Source organism: Schistocerca gregaria, chromosome 1 (genome assembly GCF_023897955.1).
Source record: "Schistocerca gregaria isolate iqSchGreg1 chromosome 1, iqSchGreg1.2, whole genome shotgun sequence".
Classification (NCBI taxonomy): domain Eukaryota; kingdom Metazoa; phylum Arthropoda; class Insecta; order Orthoptera; family Acrididae; genus Schistocerca; species Schistocerca gregaria.
Genome location: NC_064920.1, coordinates 403,484,889 through 403,503,647, shown reverse-complemented (window position 1 = coordinate 403,503,647; position 18,759 = coordinate 403,484,889). Strand labels below are relative to the sequence as shown.

General features: G+C 44.0%; 1 protein-coding gene across 1 annotated transcript in view; it reads left to right on the top strand.

The window, feature by feature from the left end:
- Window positions 1-18,022, top strand: part of LOC126350630 (uncharacterized) — a 150,444-nt gene extending 132,422 nt beyond the window's left edge. Inside the window, exons 3-4 of the mRNA XM_050002536.1 lie at window positions 4,727-4,953; window positions 17,094-18,022. Of these exons, the coding sequence (XP_049858493.1) occupies window positions 4,727-4,953; window positions 17,094-17,493 (627 nt within the window). The 3' untranslated portion in view covers window positions 17,494-18,022. The remainder of the gene's footprint in view (window positions 1-4,726; window positions 4,954-17,093) is intronic.
- The last annotated feature ends 737 nt before the right edge of the window (window positions 18,023-18,759 follow it).

The window sequence follows — 18,759 nt, the reverse complement described above, 5'->3', positions numbered from 1 at the left end:
CGCTTTGTAATAATCCATTTATATGCAAATGACCGACTGTTACTGCATTTTATGAAACTATAGAAACTGCTGCAGCATTCTCTTAGAAATGTTTGCTGGACAGTTTCTTGTCAGATTTCACGGCTGGAAGCCTCATTCAAGATATTGGACTCAAAATTTTCCAGCGATTAAGAAAGGCAAATCTCCTCCTGCTGATGCACTGAACGTCGTTCTCCATGGACGAGCGGAAGGAAAGTAGTGTCGCGCTTGACTCCCTGATCTAATTTCTGCAGCAGACTGGAAAGGTCAAAAGTGAAATAAGAAAGTCCGCTACTCATATCTAGTAACAAATCAGAAACGATATTAAAATCATTGCACATTCCATTGTCCATTGCGCAGATGTTACGCTTGAAGTAGGAAGTGATAACAACTTCAGATGACCTTTATGTTGACAATTATTAAAAGCACCGTGGCAAATAATGTGCTCGCTTACACTGAACTCGTATAATGGAATAACTAACCTTCAGCGTTTCCCATTAGCATTATTGTTCAATAAAAAGTGTGCAGCAAATTTACAAACACAGAAATTACTCGTTGGCAATCTATTCGTCTAAAAATACACTACACAAAAAAGCGGAGAGGAAGAGAGAGACAGGCACAGCGAGAGAGAAAGACAGAGAGAGAGAGAGAGAGAGAGAGAGATAGAGGCGGATGGGAAGGTGCTGAAGAGGAAGGGGAGGAGGTGCAGGTAACATAGAAAAGGCGAAATGATTAGTCTATACCTACGATATTATTATAAAATTTATTTCCAATTAATGGGTGAGTCATCACCATGTATAAAACATTTCTGGTTTTCATCAACATGATGTACTAAGGGGGACAGTTTCTTGCTAAAGCAGAGCAAAAACTAGTAAAACATTCTAAATGGTTGGCAGAGAGATATTGGTAGACCGAATACATATCCTCTTATTGAACCGGTGTACGTTTTTCCAAGCTTGTAGTGATAGGAGGACTTCCAGCTTCCTATTCGAACATTTATTTTTCGACCTGCAACACTTGCCTGCTTGAAGTAAGTATATTTCTCCGCTACAGCGTTTTACAACCAAATCAAATCGAGATTTTTGAATGACTAGGCGATGATTAAGATCGGGAGAGACCGCTCCTCTTAAATACGATACAAACGTCATGAGTGTTGTACCATATGTGTTCTGTACGGAGAATATAGAGGGGTGGCCGGTCTATCGTCTTACTTCTACCGACAAGGGCAAATTTATGTCCTTATTCAAGGGCGGACAGCTAAGTAACGTGTATTAAAAAAGTCAAAGATCCAAGTAAGCTTTATATTATTTAAATAATATGATTTAGTGATGAAATCTTCTCGGGTTATAAGCCAACTCACGACATAGGTAAGCACCATGCAGAACTAGTAAAATCTCTCGTGTGTCAGTGTCCTCACGACATTAAGTACTCGACCGAGTTTGTGAAAGTGCTTCAAGAGATGCGTCTGGACAAAGGCGTCCTCCTAGTCAGATTCAACGTCACGTCTCTGTTCGCACGGGTACCACTGGAAGATTCTACGTCATTACTAGACAGTCACTTCGATAGCAACACGGCTGTTTTCTCTCACGACTCGGCTTTACCGGAGAACGTTTCACCAACGAAATTCACCTGCACTCCCATATAAGATGCTTTACTCACCTTTAATGGCCAATCTCAATCTAATGGTGATTTTCAGCTGTATTTAGCAACATAACTGCACTTCTGGCAGAATACGCAAACAGCATACATTTCATCATATAGACATGTAAATACTTGGTTTTTACTGTGTTGCTTTGTTGTTTCTGTTTTGGGATACTCACGGCTGTAACCATTAGGGGTGCAACTTCCTCTGTAGGTATTTCTTCTCGTTCATACTCTCATATTTGTCCGTGATTATATTACTCGCATTGCGTACACATGAAAATGATAAGTTGAACTGGCTAATTGTGGTGGATACTGCATCTGATTCAAATAATGTACAACTTCAGTGGAATCATTTATCGTTTTCACTTAATGACCTCGACAGTGGCGAGATGTAATCATAGCCAAATGCTGTTATCACTTCACAAGTGAAGAAAAGAAGGATGAGAAGTTAGCGGTCCGAAGTCTAGTCCGCCTCGAGGTGATTGTAGACTGTACACTAGGTCAGATGGAAAAGGATGTGGAAAAGAAGCATCCATATCGCGTAGAAGGAAGCATGGGAAATCTAAACCATGATGAGCACGTGGAGATTTGAATCTTCCTCATCCTAAATCCGTCAGTCCCATCAGCTACTCCCCGAGATTGGTCAGTCCATCTTAGTCCAGGGATACTACGACTGCTACTGTTTATTTGTTGATGCTCCTCCTCGAGTAACGGAAAAAAATGGAGTTTCGTTATATGCGTCTGTGGAGTAGCTTTTCAGTATGGAAGTGGTTATAGGATAACGATTCATAAAAAGAAAAAGGAGTGATATTTAAAGACAGCTAGGTACTGAAGTTTCCAACAATGTAACACACTTTTCCAGTAGTACCTGTGTTACACATAGGGAAACAATAAGCAGGCTTGGTTGTCCTCAGTCGCCTAAAATATACGCTGAACGGTAACTGACTCGCGTGCTACTCCTTGTAAGTATTTATATTGGCCGTTACTTCACAGCACACTAAATAAATCTTAGTTTCATTACTCACATTGAACTGTCCGAGTCTATCCAGGCATTTCTGGCTTCAGTAATGTATGTGCATAATCCAAGTCCGTCCAAGAATTTCTGGGTTTGGTAATGTATGTGCATAACAATAATATTAAAAATAATTATAACTGAAGTATGTGCAGTCTGCTGGCGCATAGCGTCAAACAATTTCTGTAGTTCAGAAAAAAACATCAGACCTGACATCTCCTTTTGTTTGTCCATGTATGACAGCGACGGGGGAGATCGAAGTCGGAAATTGTACTGAACACAGTTGCTGCCAGCATGTTTGGAATTATCATGGATTTGATTGAGTACATTATTTGTGCCAGCCGCAGAGACAATCGAATCCTCCACTTCGGAATGGAGCGTCTTAACCAATGCTCTATACATGAAGAAATAAGGTAACTATCGTTTAGTGCATTTCATATATTTTAATTCACCGTAATTATTCGTCGTCATCTCCTACTTACCTTTGGGACGACCTTAAATACACTGACAGAAATGGGAAGTGTTATACCATCAAGAGATTTGAGGAGATATTTGTCACTTAACGGTATGAAAAAATTAAAAGTTTATTTATTATGGAACTGATAACCATCATCATCCCCCATGGGTACGAATACATCCTTGTGGAGGCAAACAGCCTCCAAATATTAACTTGAGGAATTTCTGACTTTGCCTGGAACACATCCTATTCACTTCATGAAGATTGCTGACTGGAGGCTGGTATGAGAGATTAGGTCTTCCTGTCGCATCCCAGACATGTTCTATGGTTGACACGTAAGAGATCAGACAGGCCAGTCAAGGACCCAAACTTTCCTCATTTGTGGTGTGAACCGCTGTGTGGTCTCGCATTAGATTGCTGGAGTAAGCCATAGGGTATCATGATCCTGAAGAGTCTGACAACATGGTTTATTGTTACTGACACTATTATAGCACTCCTTTAACAATCACCAAACCAGTCATGTTGTCGTATCCAATAGCTTCCCACACAATGATTCCAAGAGTTGGAGAGGTATAGGTCTCGAGAATCGCTACTTCCCGTCAATTAGATGATCTGCGGACACGTGGGGATAAATCTGACCACCAAAAAGAGAAACGAGACTCATCTCTCTTCACCGTAGAATCACTCAATTTCCCAGTTCGCTCTAGCTGTGCACTATGTATGTGTCTGTGGCCAGATGTCTGCGGTAAACGACGCATCGAAACTACAGATTTCCAGTTATTTGTTCTTTACCACTCTTGGTGAGACTCTCCCCGTAGCTTCTACCTGGATTCCAGCTATTATCATCTGTATATTTTTCGCAGCCAATCGAAACACCCTGCAATTTTTTTCATGGTGTAGTCCTTCTGGGAGGACCTGCGGCTACTCTTCCCGCCAAGATGATACTCTCGATGAATCTCGTCACCAGTCACCTTACAGTCATTGCAGTACAGCTAACTGTCTGTGTGGACTGTTTGTTCAATGCTCCCATGTCCCCCACGCCAATGATTCTAACTTTCTCAGGGTCCTGTAGATAGCGGTAAGCAGTACGTGCACATCCTCTGGGATTGCTGTGTTCTGATCCCCCATTTAAAAAGTACCAGAAAAGTTATTAGACACTCCCTATAACCATAATGTGCTTACCCCATTCTTCACCTGTAAAAGTGGGTTTTTTCTTTACTTGAAAACATATTAGCATAAGGACGAAATTTTAATCAACGAAGTCCAAATACTGGAGTACCTGTTTGACTGCGTGCGGCCAAGGTATTAATAGTGTAACACTTCCTATTTCCGTCAGAGTAAGTCATGTAATCCGCTGAGAGAAGCATCTTACAAACTTATGACTTCGTTCGAAAGCCCCACCACTTCCTCTTCATCAACTGCAGTAGAAAACCGTGATTCCTATTCGAGACGCTCCAGCGAATTGCGGAAGCAACCGACTTTATAGCCCGCCGTTCGAAGTGGAGGCAGTGCAAACGTGAAAGGGAACAAGCGACGTAGTCGCAGCCGCGGCGTGATTTGTATGTGGCTGAAGAGGCGGTGTGGTCGGTCGCGAGGTCCGGAGGAGCGGTGGTGCAGCCAGGAAGGGGTGTCGTGGGCCACGGCGGGCGGCGGGAGAGAAAGTGAAGCGCCAGCCGGCAGCCGGCGAGGCGCTTTTTCCCGGGATCGGGGTCAGCGGCGCCGTGCTTTATAAGAGCCGCGGCCGGCGCGCCCGCGCACTCAGCTCGAGTACTCCCTCACTTGCCGCGCCTCTGGCTGCTCCGTCGGCGCAGACACCAAGCAGGTGAGCTTGCCGGACTGCGGCCGCCGCCCACTCTCTGCGTCTAACTAGCGTACCACAGTGGGAGCTGTCACTCTCAGTGCTACCGCAGATTCAGTGCTTTACACGGCGAAGCGATAAGGATGGAAAAAACATTTCTATTTTGTCTTGGTAGATGTTACGCATCAATTCGTGTTACAGTTCAATGTTTGTATATAAGTAAGTTCTACATTTAAAACTGTAATTATAGTAATAATATGACTAGTTCAATCAGCTTTTCAAATGTTTCATCGCGGTGTTTGTCACCTGTAGCTTCGATACTGTATGATTTATTGATAAGGTCGTTTGTACGTATAATACAGATTTGAAGCACCTGTGACTTAGTTGTATTCTTGTTGTTGAAGACGAATGTCCTAAATCAGTTCAAAAAATTTCTGCCATACAAGTCTTCCAGACAGCTGCGAATTTATGATTTCATATGTGTCATATTTCTTGAACAGAGATTATAAGATGAATATGAAGTTTAGATTACTAAAGCGTCGAAAAATCAACGACTGCACTTGGTATCAATTCGCAGTTCCGTCCAATCTGGTTTGTCAGTATAGGCTCTAAAACAAGACATTTTATACTTATTTTGTATGTGACCTGCGACTGGCGACCTTAGCATTGTAATTAACTAGCGCAAATTATTACTTGCTTTGAATAAAATATGCAGTAGTAAAATTTACGATGGTTTAGTAACAATGTAACACTTTACCCCTTTTATTCTGGGATTAACGAAACTAAAACAAGGGTAATACAGTGTAGTCGAGTCAAATCGAGGGATGCAGAAAGGACTAGGTAAGGAAACGAGACACTAAAGGTAGTAGATGAGTATCGTTATTTGGGCAGCATAATAAATTACGACAGCCGACGTTGAAGCGGTATTAATTGCAAAGTGGCTGTAAGAAGTAAGGCGAATCTGGTAAAGAACAATAAGTTAACATCAAAAACAAATTTAAATGTCCGAAAGCCGTTTCCGAAGATATTTGCCTGGAGTGTAGCCATGTAAGGAAGTGAAACGTGGTGCTACAGAAGAATGCCGACGATTATATGGTAAATCGGATTACTCCTGAGGGGTTATGAATTGAACTGTGGTAAAAAGAACTTCATTAAGTAGGTTTAAATGGATGTAGGTTGCAATACTGAGGGGGAGGTAAGAGGTACGAACAGGATAGACTAGCGGGCAGAGCTGCATCAAACCGGTCTTAGAACTGAAAACGACGACGAGGACAAGATGTTTCCCTATCTGATGGTAAACGACGCTTTTCCGCGCTTGTCCATGGACTGAAAATACTACTGTCTTGCACAATATTTCGCTGACTGATGAAATTGTCTTCATCAGCTGTTGTGAGCGACTGTTATACATGCGCACTGTCTACAGTCCGACCAGACTGTGAGCACTGTTGGCAACTGTAATACTAGAACAGTCAAGGTAACTTACAGGAAACGTAGACTCACCCAACCAAACCGAGCAAGCGAATCAGCTGTCAATGAATACAATCTGGAGTAGATTCGTACTGTCTGAGAAAACAGCACCCTCAGTCAAGCTTGTATTTCGATTAATAAATGTCAATGAAACTTCACGCGCACTATTCACATTTTTACACAGAAATGTGTGCCTGAATCTTTTTTTTGCACAATTTGTTTGAAAAGATACGTTCAGAAAAAATTGATGCCAAATAAATTTTATTGAATGTAGTATGAGATTGCAATTGCCAGCATTCAGAGAAGCATTTAGCAATTCCTGATACCCGCGCACGGGTGATAAAAACTACGTACATGCGCTGACCACAATACTCATTATTGAAGAAAGCATTCGGTACAAAAGTAATTGGGGATCAGCCTAGTGGATGTCTACCAGCTCGGTATGGACGTGGTTCAACAGAGTATTTCATAGATCTAAAATGATAGGTAAAGAAACCATGTGGGCTTTCGAGGATACTTACGCCTATTAGGGATGAAAAAGAGGAGGCCATATTATAAGTTTCCAGCCGCAAGTTTAATTTGATTCTTTGGACTTCCCTTCGTTGCAGATGAATGTGTTCAAATTATCACATGTGTCCGCAGAAGAACTCTTCACTTTTCTTTCATTTAATGTGAAATATCAAGAAGCAATGAGGCGAAATACTCCGTTTTATTAGACATTAACTATAGTTTGACGTGTAATATGAAAACTGCTGGACGAAAGCGTTTTATTGCGGTAATCCTCGTATAATGTCTCAATTGAGAAGCACGTTCGTCGTCTGGAGTACTTTCGTTTCCTCACAGTGGCAATAGCCAAAGCTAAAGTAAGTAACCCGGAGCTCCCTTCTCCACCGCCCCCCACCCCCACCAAAAAAAAAAAAAAAATCCATAGCATTACTGTAAACGACACACGTCTAAGCACTGCTGGAAAGTAATGGAAAAACGGGATAATAGTTATAGTTTTACATTCCGTCGACGACGAGCGAAAGTTTGGATTGGTCAACAAAGTGGAATGAAATCTGCGGGTTTCTTTAGAAAGGAATCGCCCCGGCATTCGTCTCAAACGATTAAGGTAACCCACGAAAAATCTAAAGAATGACTCGTGGACAGAAACTGGAAACTCGCTTCCCTCGAATGCGAGTCCAGTGGTTTAATTGCTACACTACTTCGCTCGTTGCGTCGTCTGGAAAGGGAGACGAAGGAAGTCAGAAGTTTATCCCCTTTCAACATCAAGATAGTATGTTTGGCAGGAATTACCTGTGGGTTTCTTGAAGGAATCATCACGAATTTCACATGAAATGATTTAAGAAAATCAGAAACCAGGATTGATGGATGGTAACTTGCATCTCGCTGTTCTCCAATACAAAGCCAGGTCGTCAACTTCCTCTTTTTCTATGACGATTAAATAATTTAAACCCCATCAATCCTCCATAGTAGGTCAGTTTGTTTGGCCATGGGTACAATATCTGGTAGGTACTTACCAAAATGTTGTTTCAGAGGTTCTTGATATATTTTCGTAATATGTTACTATGCAGTTATCACCTGCATCCAGCCTTAAGTTTCTGTACCGCCAACATAATCCATACTCAGGGATATCATAAGTTTCACAGTTTATTTAAGGTGTAGGAGGATTTCATAGAAAAGAGTCTGTTATTCGAGAGAATTTATGGAATTACAATCGGAGTCACTGTAAAATTATGCTCTCTCACTTAGCCTATTGTCTGTAATCGGAGATGACAGGCCACGCAATCAATAAAGTTCCAAAACAATGTCAGATCGTAGCCATGTGCTGTTCTGTTTACAGGGGCGTACCGCCAAAAGTCGCACAGACCTACAGGGTACGACTTGGTAAGACCAAGAACTTCGAACTTAGAATGCTGACTTTTAAAGGCGGATTAGACACGGTTCACGTCAGTCAGGTATGTGTGTACGTTTTAAAGTGCCCTCATTGTGTGTGCCATAGACGTCGTGGGGTTGGGCGGCCACCCCTCATTACAGATATTCGACGTCGTAGGTTGGGCAGACAAGTCTGTCTGAACATACAGTGCACCGAACACTCCTAACGATGGGCCTCTGCAACCGACGACTCACGCATTTGCCAATGTTAAGACCACGAGATTGGCAACTACGACTGAAATGGGCAGACTGAAATGGGCACGTGACCATAGCATTAGACGATGGCGCAGTGACAGGGCGTTGCATGATCTGATGAATACCGATACCTTCTTCATCATGCCGATGGGCGGGCGTGAATCCGTCGTCTTCCAGGGGAACAGCTCCTTGATACCTGTACTGCGGACCGGGGACAAGCAGGCGGCGACTGCGTTAAGCTCTGGGGAACATACACGTGGGCATCCATGGGTGCGGTGGAGTTCGTGCAAAGCACCACTACGGCCAGGGAGTATCGTATACTGGTTGCGGGCAGCGTACGCCCCCACAATGACGATCATGTTTCCCGACAGCAGTGGCATTTTTCAAGACAATGCGCCACGTCACAAGGCAAGGAGTGTGATGGAGTGCTTAGAGGAACACAGTGACAAATTTCAGTAGGTCTGCTGTCCCCACAACTCGCCAGATCTGAACCAGATCGAACACATCTGGGATGTGATTGAGCGTGGCGTCAGCGTTCATCGGCCCCCTCGCCGGAGTTTGTGGAAATAAGGTGGTTTGTGCGTGTAGATGTGGTGCCAACTCCCGCCAGCGACCTACTAAGGCCTCATTGCTTCCATTGTTATCCGTGCGAAAGGTGGACATACCGTCTATTAGGAAGGTGCTTACAATTTATCGTTGATCAGTGTAATGGCACCGTTATTTAATGAAAGATGACGTCATTATTATAAGAACCTTCAACTTACGAAAGAAAAAAAGGCTCCATTAGTAATCTAGATCTCGCATCAAATATAGACTTAACTGTCAAGAAGTTCTTTCTGAACGTATTTGCATGGAGCGTAGCCATGTATGGAAGTGAAACATGGACGATAACTAGTTTGGACAAGAAGAGAGCTTTCGAAATGTGATGCTACGGAAGAATGCTGAAGATTAGATGGTTAGATCACATAACTAATGAGGAGGTATTCAATAGAATTGGGGAGAAGAGAAGCTTGTGGTACAACTTGACTAGAAGAAGGGATTGGTTGGTAGGACATGTTCTGAGACATCGAGGTATCACAAATTTAGTACTGGAGGGCAGCGTGGAGGGTAAAAATCGTAGAGGGAGACCAAGAGATGACTACACTAAGCAGATTCAGAAGGATGTAGGCTGCAGTAGGTACTGGGAGATGAAAAAGCTTGCACAGGATAGAGTAGCATGGAGAGCTACATCAAACCAGTCTCAGGACTGAAGACCACAACAACAACATCTCGCAACATTCAAACCCTTAAAAACATTGGCGTATGTGTAAATACATGAAGAGTTTTCTCGTTTTCGGCATGTCGCAAGTGAGGTGACACTAGTATTACCGGCATAGCCATTCATATCCCCGCTACGTATCCTTGCCTTTTCCGATTCATCCCTCACCTCTTTCGTGGTCGCACAACGACTGTTTCACCCAGGTTAATATTCGAGAGCGAACTTTAGCGGGTGCCGGACTTGTGTCACATAATTAAGAGAAAACACGGTGACAAAGAATGGACATTTTTGAAAACTCATTAAAAGACAATTTAACTAGAAAACTCCTATTGCTATTGTATCGGCCGTTGAAATTATTGTCGCTGACGATAACGTTCCTCTGCTACTACGGGCTTTCATTCGACTGGCGTGCGTGTTTGTGTTGCAATGCACATGTCCAGCAGGAAGTAAAAACCTGAGACGGAATGGGCGGTGCATCTGGAAGTGATTATGCAACGGTAATTATGCTGCCCACTCCCTGCAGCACTACTTTCACTGTAGCTGAGTTCTGCGAAGCAGCACGCAACCAGCCGGTAAGAGGTGGCCCGGTCCTCACGCTTGTTTCATTGGCTATCACCACATTTCTGCAATAACAAACAAAGTCTTTAATCATGGTCGACTGAGTAATAAACTTCTTTCATTGTCAACAAATAATCGTCTATGGTACATAATGAAGCATGTGTCTTCCAAACATTCCACGGAGAGAAAAAGTCAGTATTTGCACATTTCAGTAGTATGAAACACATTGATAGGATTCTTATAAAGTAGTTATTTATTTAAACTGAACCACTCAGTTGCATCGAGCCATATCTTACATCGGACCGGGGTTTCACACACACAGTATCTTATTATGTATCTAATAAATAACAATTTTGATATGACAAATAGCGTTAAAATTATTTGGGAGTCTTTAGTAATAATGTAAGTAAATAATGCCGACTATGAATTAATACAGTTAATACTGGCAGCACTTCCACTACCGCCGCTGCGGCTTCCACTAATAATGATAATAGTAATAATAATAATAATAATAATAATAATAATAATAATAATTCTAGAGATGTTTTGGATTTCACTCAGGACACTCGCGCACAGTTTCATGATCTACAACTATTCAGCGCCACGCCTCTTGCATTTTTCAGACTAATGCAGGCGATAAAACTACGAGTGTGTTAGGCTACCGAACTACGCATTTGTTATCTCGGTTAACTCCACCACATGACAAGAGGCCAGCAAAGTCGAATACGGTGGGCGTCTATAAAAATTCAAATCTTTTACAATCTTTTCTTCACTGAACTTTTAGAAAAAATCCTTGTAAACAAAAATTACAAGTTGAATAATGATTTTTGTGCAACTCGTATTGTTTCTCATGTATAAGACGTACATCCTTGTCAGCATCAGCACGGTGAAACTATTACTAACAAAGTGTCAACAGAGCTTATAAGCCTTTGCGTGCGTTTTTCTGGAGAGCTAATGTGTACCCTTAACCTAACAAGGGACGAATGTTTTCCGCAAGACCAGTTGAAGCTACTAGTGACAGTACAACCCCGCAATGTACGTGTTTAAATGAACATTGCTGGCTGAGAGCGATCGTTTGATCGCCACAATGGGAAGGATTTCTTCCTTCGTCGTATTAGCGGTCTACCTTCACGAAATATGAGTTTTCCTTCAGGTATATTTATTTAGTGTGGACGCCCATGTTGAATGCAGACACTGCTGTTTTTACGTTGTTAATAAGAGGAAGAGAAAACGTATTTCCCTTGAATATCACCAAGGAGCTCACGACCTTACTACACTCCTGGAAATGGAAAAAAGAACACATTGACACCGGTGCGTCAGATCCACCATAGTTGCTCCGGACACTGCGAGAGGGCTGTACAAGCAATGATCACACGCACGGCACAGCGGACACACCAGGAACCGCGGTGTTGGCCGTCGAATGGCGCTAGCTGCGCAGCATTTGTGCACCGCCGCCATCAGTGTCAAGCCAGTTTGCCGTGGCATACGGAGCTCCATCGCAGTCTTTAACACTGGTAGCATGCCGCGACAGCGTGGACGCGAACCGTATGTGCAGTTGACGGACTTTGAGCGAGGGCGTATAGTGGGCATGCGGGAGGCCGGGTGGACATACCGCCGAATTGCTCAACACGTGGGGCGTGAGGTCTCCACAGTACATCGATGTTGTCGCCAGTGGTCGGCGGAAGGTGCACGTGCCCGTCGACCTAGGACCGGACCGCAGCGACGCACGGATGCACGCCAAGACCGTAGGATCCTACGCAGTGCCGTAGGGGACCGCACCGCCATTTCCCAGCAAATTAGGGACACTGTTGCTCCTGGGGTATCGGCGAGGACCATTCGCAATCGTCTCCATGAAGCTGGGCTACGGTCCCGCACACCGTTAGGCCGTCTTCCGCTCACGCCCCAACATCGTGCAGCCCGCCTCCAGTGGTGTCGCGACAGGCGTGAATGGAGGGACGAATGGAGACGTGTCGTCTTCAGCGATGAGAGTCGCTTCTGCCTTGGTGCCAATGATGGTCGTATGCGTGTTTGGCGCCGGGCAGGTGAGTGCCACAATCAGGACTGCATACGACCGAGGCACACAGGGCCAACACCCGGCATCATGGTGTGGGGAGCGATCTCCTACACTGGCCGTACACCTCTGGTGATCGTCGAGGGGACACTGAATAGTGCACGGTACATCCAAACCGTCATCGAACCCATCGTTCTACCATTCCTAGACCGGCAAGGGAACTTGCTGTTCCAACAAGACAATGCACGTCTGCATGTATCCCGTGCCACCCAACGTGCTCTAGAAGGTGTAAGTCAACTACTCTGGCCAGCAAGATCTCCGGATCTGTCCCCCATTGAGCATGTTTGGAACTGGATGAAGCGTCGTCTCACGCGGTCTGCACGTCCAGCACGAACGCTGGTCCAACTGAGGCGCCAGGTGGAAATGGCATGGCAAGCCGTTCCACAGGACTACATCCAGCATCTCTACGATCGTCTCCATGGGAGAATAGCAGCCTGCATTGCTGCGAAAGGTGGATATACACTGTACTAGTGCCGACATTGTGCATGCTCTGTTGCCTGTGTCTATGTGCCTGTGGTTCTGTCAGTGTGATCATGTGATGTATCTGACCCCAGGAATGTGTCAATAAAGTTTCCCCTTCCTGGGACAATGAATTCACGGTGTTCTTACTTCAATTTCCAGGAGTGTATTTCCATCCGACTAGTGAATTATCATCAGGAACACCACAGGCCTGCACTACAAGACACAATGCGGAGAGGCAGTATATTCAAGCCATGTTAAGAGTGCAGTACAGTGTTCAGGAACTATACGCCTTCACATCTTCTTCCATTGAGGTCAAAACGACTCCGACGAAACTTGCTTCCATCAGTGTAGACTAGCGAGAATCAGCAACTGAGACCTGTATTTCTTTGCCTGTTTGTGCACTCACTGCACACTGAGTTCCTAGAGAACAAGCACCACAAGGTAATTTTGTCTTTACTTCCCCATCACAGGCGAAAGAAGTGGAGGGGATTTCAGACCCCGGTTTTGAAAATCGGATTTAGATTTCTAATTGGAAGTAGCAGTATCAGAAGGAGAATAAAAACATCATCAACAACAGTAACAACAACAGCAATAAGTGGAAATCAGGGGAGGAAGAAAAGTGGCGGTTTGGCGTGTCGAGGTCATTTGATGGGGCGCTAATCCGGTTGCGACGAAGGTGGCGTCGGCTGTGAAAACTATCCCACAATTTCTCTGACATGTTTTAGGAGAACCACGGCAAAGCTAAACATGAATACTCCGCTTCTTTCAGAAACGAGTCTAGTGTATTGATTATTCCAACGTTTTCAATAGTTGCAGGTGAAACATGGAATGGTATCCTAAAGAGCCAATGGCTGCCGTCTCACTATGTACTCATGACGGAATGTGATTTTTGATGACGAATGAAGACTTTATTACTACTCCAGAGCAATACACCGTCATACGCTTTAGCAGAAACGAATCTGAGTGCGCAGAGCTCGGGCGTTGAGCTCTCCCACGCCTGCATTGTTGTTGACTTTCGCCTCTGCCATCAATAGGGACTTTCATCCATTTGTCAACTCGCGATATGCTTTTGTTTTTTAGAAATACTGTGCGCATTTGCATGAATCTCGGTGATTATCTCTATTTGCAGTTATGATAAATACTTACTCTCTCATGACATATGACAAAATGTATTTAACTTGTCAGTACCGTTGTGCACCAACTCTGGAAGTTCTCAACATGTGACAGATGAGGAGGTGGACATAATAACAAGACTCTGCAATGCGGAAGTTCGCCAGCATATGTTTGCAAAGGTGGAATTCAAACTATGTCACTTGGAAACTAGACCGATCAGTGAGCAAAGCATGGACCGCTATATTATGAAACTAAGATGCTGAAAATCGATATTTCGCACAGAGTACCGCGCAGCGCGCTAGTCTGCCACACAGATAACTGAGCCAGGCCCGGATCGAATCCGCACCGCGGAGTAATCACCGTGGCTGGTGCACAGGAGAGTCTGAGTGTAGTATTTACGCGGTTTCTCACGTTCGCTTAGGCGAATTCTGGACTGGTCCCCAATTTCCGCCTCAGAGATTACGATACACAAACAGTTAAAATACTATAACATACACAGAACAATGTTTACCCAATTCACAGGCAGGTGGTGCACAAAAGTTCCCTCTCTATTGTGACAAACGACTGTGGCGGCAGACATGCAACAGCCCAAAAAATTAGGTAAACTAAATTTGCCAAAGCTTGAGTACAACGGACCGCGTACTAGACGGGATTAACGCTGAGAATATGATGTTTAAAATTCTTGGGTTTGGTGTACGACGTCATTCTTACCCGACTGTACCGTTGCAGATTTCTTCTTCCGGAAACTGGTGCATAGTAAAACGTGTCCCGCACCTGCTGACAATCACGATCTAACTTTATGGTGTAACCAGGGCTTGAGCAGAGCTGGAAGTGACAGAAGTGTCCAAGCGCTTAGAAAACATAGCGTTTTCGGCACAGGTCGGGCGAGGCATGAGGCATCTGCGTTATCAAAGTTTCCAGGCTGCGTTAAGCGGATAAAGTACAGAACAGTAATCCGAGGGTCGAGGGGTAGATTCCCTAAAAGAAAGCATTTTTACTTTCTTTTCATTTTCAACTTTTACATTGCTTACACTCCAAGTGAACCGAAATAATGCTGAATATACTGTATTTATTAATATTTTCATAAAAAGTATGAAACGGAAAGGCGAAGCAAAATTTTGGATTGGAAATAAATTTCCAGGAAGAGATTGTAACGAGTACATGAGAACTTCGTGTATAAAATTACATACGTTTATTGTTTCAAAATTGATGGTTTACACGTCCTGGGGTGATATTCATTTTAAAAATAGGAGCTGCAATAATTTTATCAGTATTTGCACGTGTGTAGCTGCCGAGGGATGTTCGAAGATGAAAATTAAAACTGACGGAATAACTCATCTGCCATTTGATTGCTGTCCCTTGTCTTAAAGTTATGTGGACTGTCCTCCTGTACGCCGTAAGTAGAGTCCTTTCTTGGAAATACATGGTCGTTCTCAAATTTTCATTTGCCTTTCCTTTTCATGCCTTTTATGAAAATGTTAACAAATACAATATATTGAATATTATGTAGGTTTATTTGCAGTGTAAGCAACGCAAAAGGTGAAAATAAAAATGTTTCCCGAGTGATTAGACCCTTTGGCCCTTCTATACTCTTTCCACTGCGCTATTCGCCGATGGAAACTACGCCAATATAAATCATTCAAGCCTCACCTCACTCCCGCGAAAAATGCTATTTTTTTTGGAAAAACCAGGCCATCTACAGATCCTACTTCTGACACTTTCATTTATGGCCAAACCTTGCATATGCCGTAAATAATCGTATGAGCGAAATCGGTGATCACGCTTAGGCGCGTCCCTGTTGTAAGATTGACTGTCAACATTTAGCAAATTTAAGAAAACATTTCCCATTTTTATCACGGTAAATATTCATGATAGGCTATTCAATGGCATTTCTGTGATTTAGATACCAGTACATATCAGTTACCGCATTAAACGCGGGGAATACTTTTCTTAACTTCGGAAACTTTGACAGTACGATTTTATACGCCGCGAGTTCCCGGAAGAACGCTTAAGGAAAAAAGCCATATCAGAATATTCTTGCAAAAATTATGCAGTACCAGAACCCACCAGCTCTTAATTTTATCGACAATGATGGCCAAAGCCTGTACTCTTATGTTTTTATTACACTGCTTCCTAAGCACGAAGAGCCATACACGTGGTAGTGTGACAGCACATTCAGCCAGTTCTGCTGTTGCCCATGTTATACACAGGAATGACAAAAGTCATGGGATACCTCTTAATAGCGTGTCAGATCTCCTTTGGTTCAAATGGTTCAAATGGCTCTGAGCACTATGGCACTTAACTTCTGAGGTCATCAGTCCCCTAGAACTTAGAACTACTTAAACCTAATTAACCTAAGGACATCACACACATCCATGCCCGAGGCAGGATTCGAACCTGCGACCGTAGCGGTCGCGCGCTTACAGACTGTAGCGCCTAGAACCGCTGGGGTACCCTGGCCGGCCCCATAATGATGTCGGAAAAACTTTTCATATGAATCGTCTGGGAACAAATGACAGCTCCGCCAATGTACTGCCCTTTATACCTTGTGTACGCGATACTACCATCATCTGTATATGTGCATATCCCTACCCAACGACTTTTGTCACCTCAGTGTGCACTATTCTACATCTACATTTATACTCCGCAAGCCACCCAACGGTTTGTGACGGAGGGCAGTTTACGTGCCACTATCATTACCTCCCTTTCCTGTTCCACTCGCGTATGGTCCGCGGGAAGAACGACTGTCTGAAAGTCTCCGTGCGCGCTCTAATCTCTCTAATTTTACATTCGTGACCTCCTCGGGAGGTGTAAGTAGGGGGAAGCAATATATTCGATACCTCATCCAGAAACGCACCCTCTCGAAACCTGGACAGCAAGCTACACCGCGATGCGGAGCGCCTCTCTTGCAGAGTCTGCCACTGGAGTTTGCTAAACATCTCCACAACGCTATCCCGCTTGCCAAATAACCCTGTGACGAAACGCGCCGCCCTTCTTTGGATCTCCATCTCCTCCGTCAACTCGACTCTGTTCATTAGTTGTAATAGTATCTTAGAAGCCGCAGTAATGCGACTGGTTCGTATAGAAACGTGTTGTTATTTGCAGAACGATGAAGGCGACGTTAGCTCTGGCGCTGCTGCTGGCCGCCGCCGCATGCGGCTCGCCGCAGCACCCGCCGCAGCAGTACCGCCAGCCGTCGCCGCAGCAACAGCCGCAGCAGCAGCCCCAGCAACAGCAGCAGCTGCAGGGGGCCCCCGATGGGTCGGGTGCGCAGGGTAGGGAAGGCTCCGTGTTTACCAACGAGGCCATCCGCCAGGCACAGGACACCTACCTCATCCCCAAGGACGCCACTATACAGAAAGTACAAGAAGGTATCGAGCTCGCAGCCTACGAGCACATCCCAGGCGATCAGCGCATCAACCTCTTCGAGATCCTGGGAGCGCACGTGCCCCCAGAGGTAGTCAATAACTTGCAGGCGCAGGTCGATCAAATTGGCAAGCAGTAAGCTTCCTTCGTCAGAGAACATACTGTTCTTTATTTATTAGTACTTCGGTATCTCACCAGACTGTCGAGAGAAAATGCATAAAGGACCCTGCATGTTTTCACCAAAAAACATTGTACGCTGTGAGTGGACACGAAGGCGTCGAGTGAATCTCCTTCTAATCGAGAACTACTCTTCAAGCATACACCACGATTTCATTTACCCTAAAATAAACCTCACTGCTGATTTACGCGACTCACTCCCCTTTGTAATATTTCCAGGTATCATTCTTTTAAAATCTGTACACAGGCAACAAATACGACTAAAACAATGTCTGTAGAAATTCAAAGAAAAACATAATTTGTCAGTCTTCATTTCGCTGTTTCACTGCTTAAGCATCTGAATACAAAATCACCGGGGAAATATTTAGAAGAAGCCAGTTCATAAGCACAATTCTCTGTTTCAAAATGTTCATCTCGGCGAAGAGTTCATCGTCATTTAAAAAATATGTACTACTTTTTTATAAATTGAAATACATTTTTATACAAAAATATATTGTCTGCCGAATTGTGTTTTCCACTTGAACTCCTCACCTCCAGTAAACGGCCTTCGGGATGACGAGTAGCCAGAAAGAGAAAGTGAGACCTCAACTGGCTGCCCGGCGGGTTTCCTGGCCGTGTGAAAGTGAAAGTGAAGGGTCCGAAGGTCACAGCCCAGCCGTCGGATGCTGCGCACTCCCACCAGTGGAGCGCAACCGCTGTATGTGGGACACCAGCAGACGGATACTCATCTCGGCTGCTGCACACATACACTAGGAGTTGTTCGAATTGTCAACTGACGACAAAGAAACTCGGCGCTTATAATAAACGCAGCGTCTAAGTATTTCGCCGCTCAATGACTCAGATGTGCACCAGCTCATCAAGAGCATGCTTCAAACAAATAAAAGAGCAGCATACGTCAGAATGTATCTAATACTTAGTAAACACCTCCGCTTGATCTCGATTCACTGTCACCAGTTCTTTAAAAGCTGCGGAACCCAAAGGAAAATTATGAGCGTCTTCCAAAAAACATGATGAGTAATTAAGTTTTTTATGAGAATACTGTGACATCACTTACTCTGATTATTGGAACTAAATTAATCACTCGGTCGACAAAACCGACAAACCTCCTCAGATTTCACGTATAATGTGGAAAATGTCTCAGCTTACTTCACTTATGAAATTTCGCTGATTAAAAGCATATGGGATAATCTCACTCAGCAGCTCTTCAGAGGTAAGCAAAATACAGAAA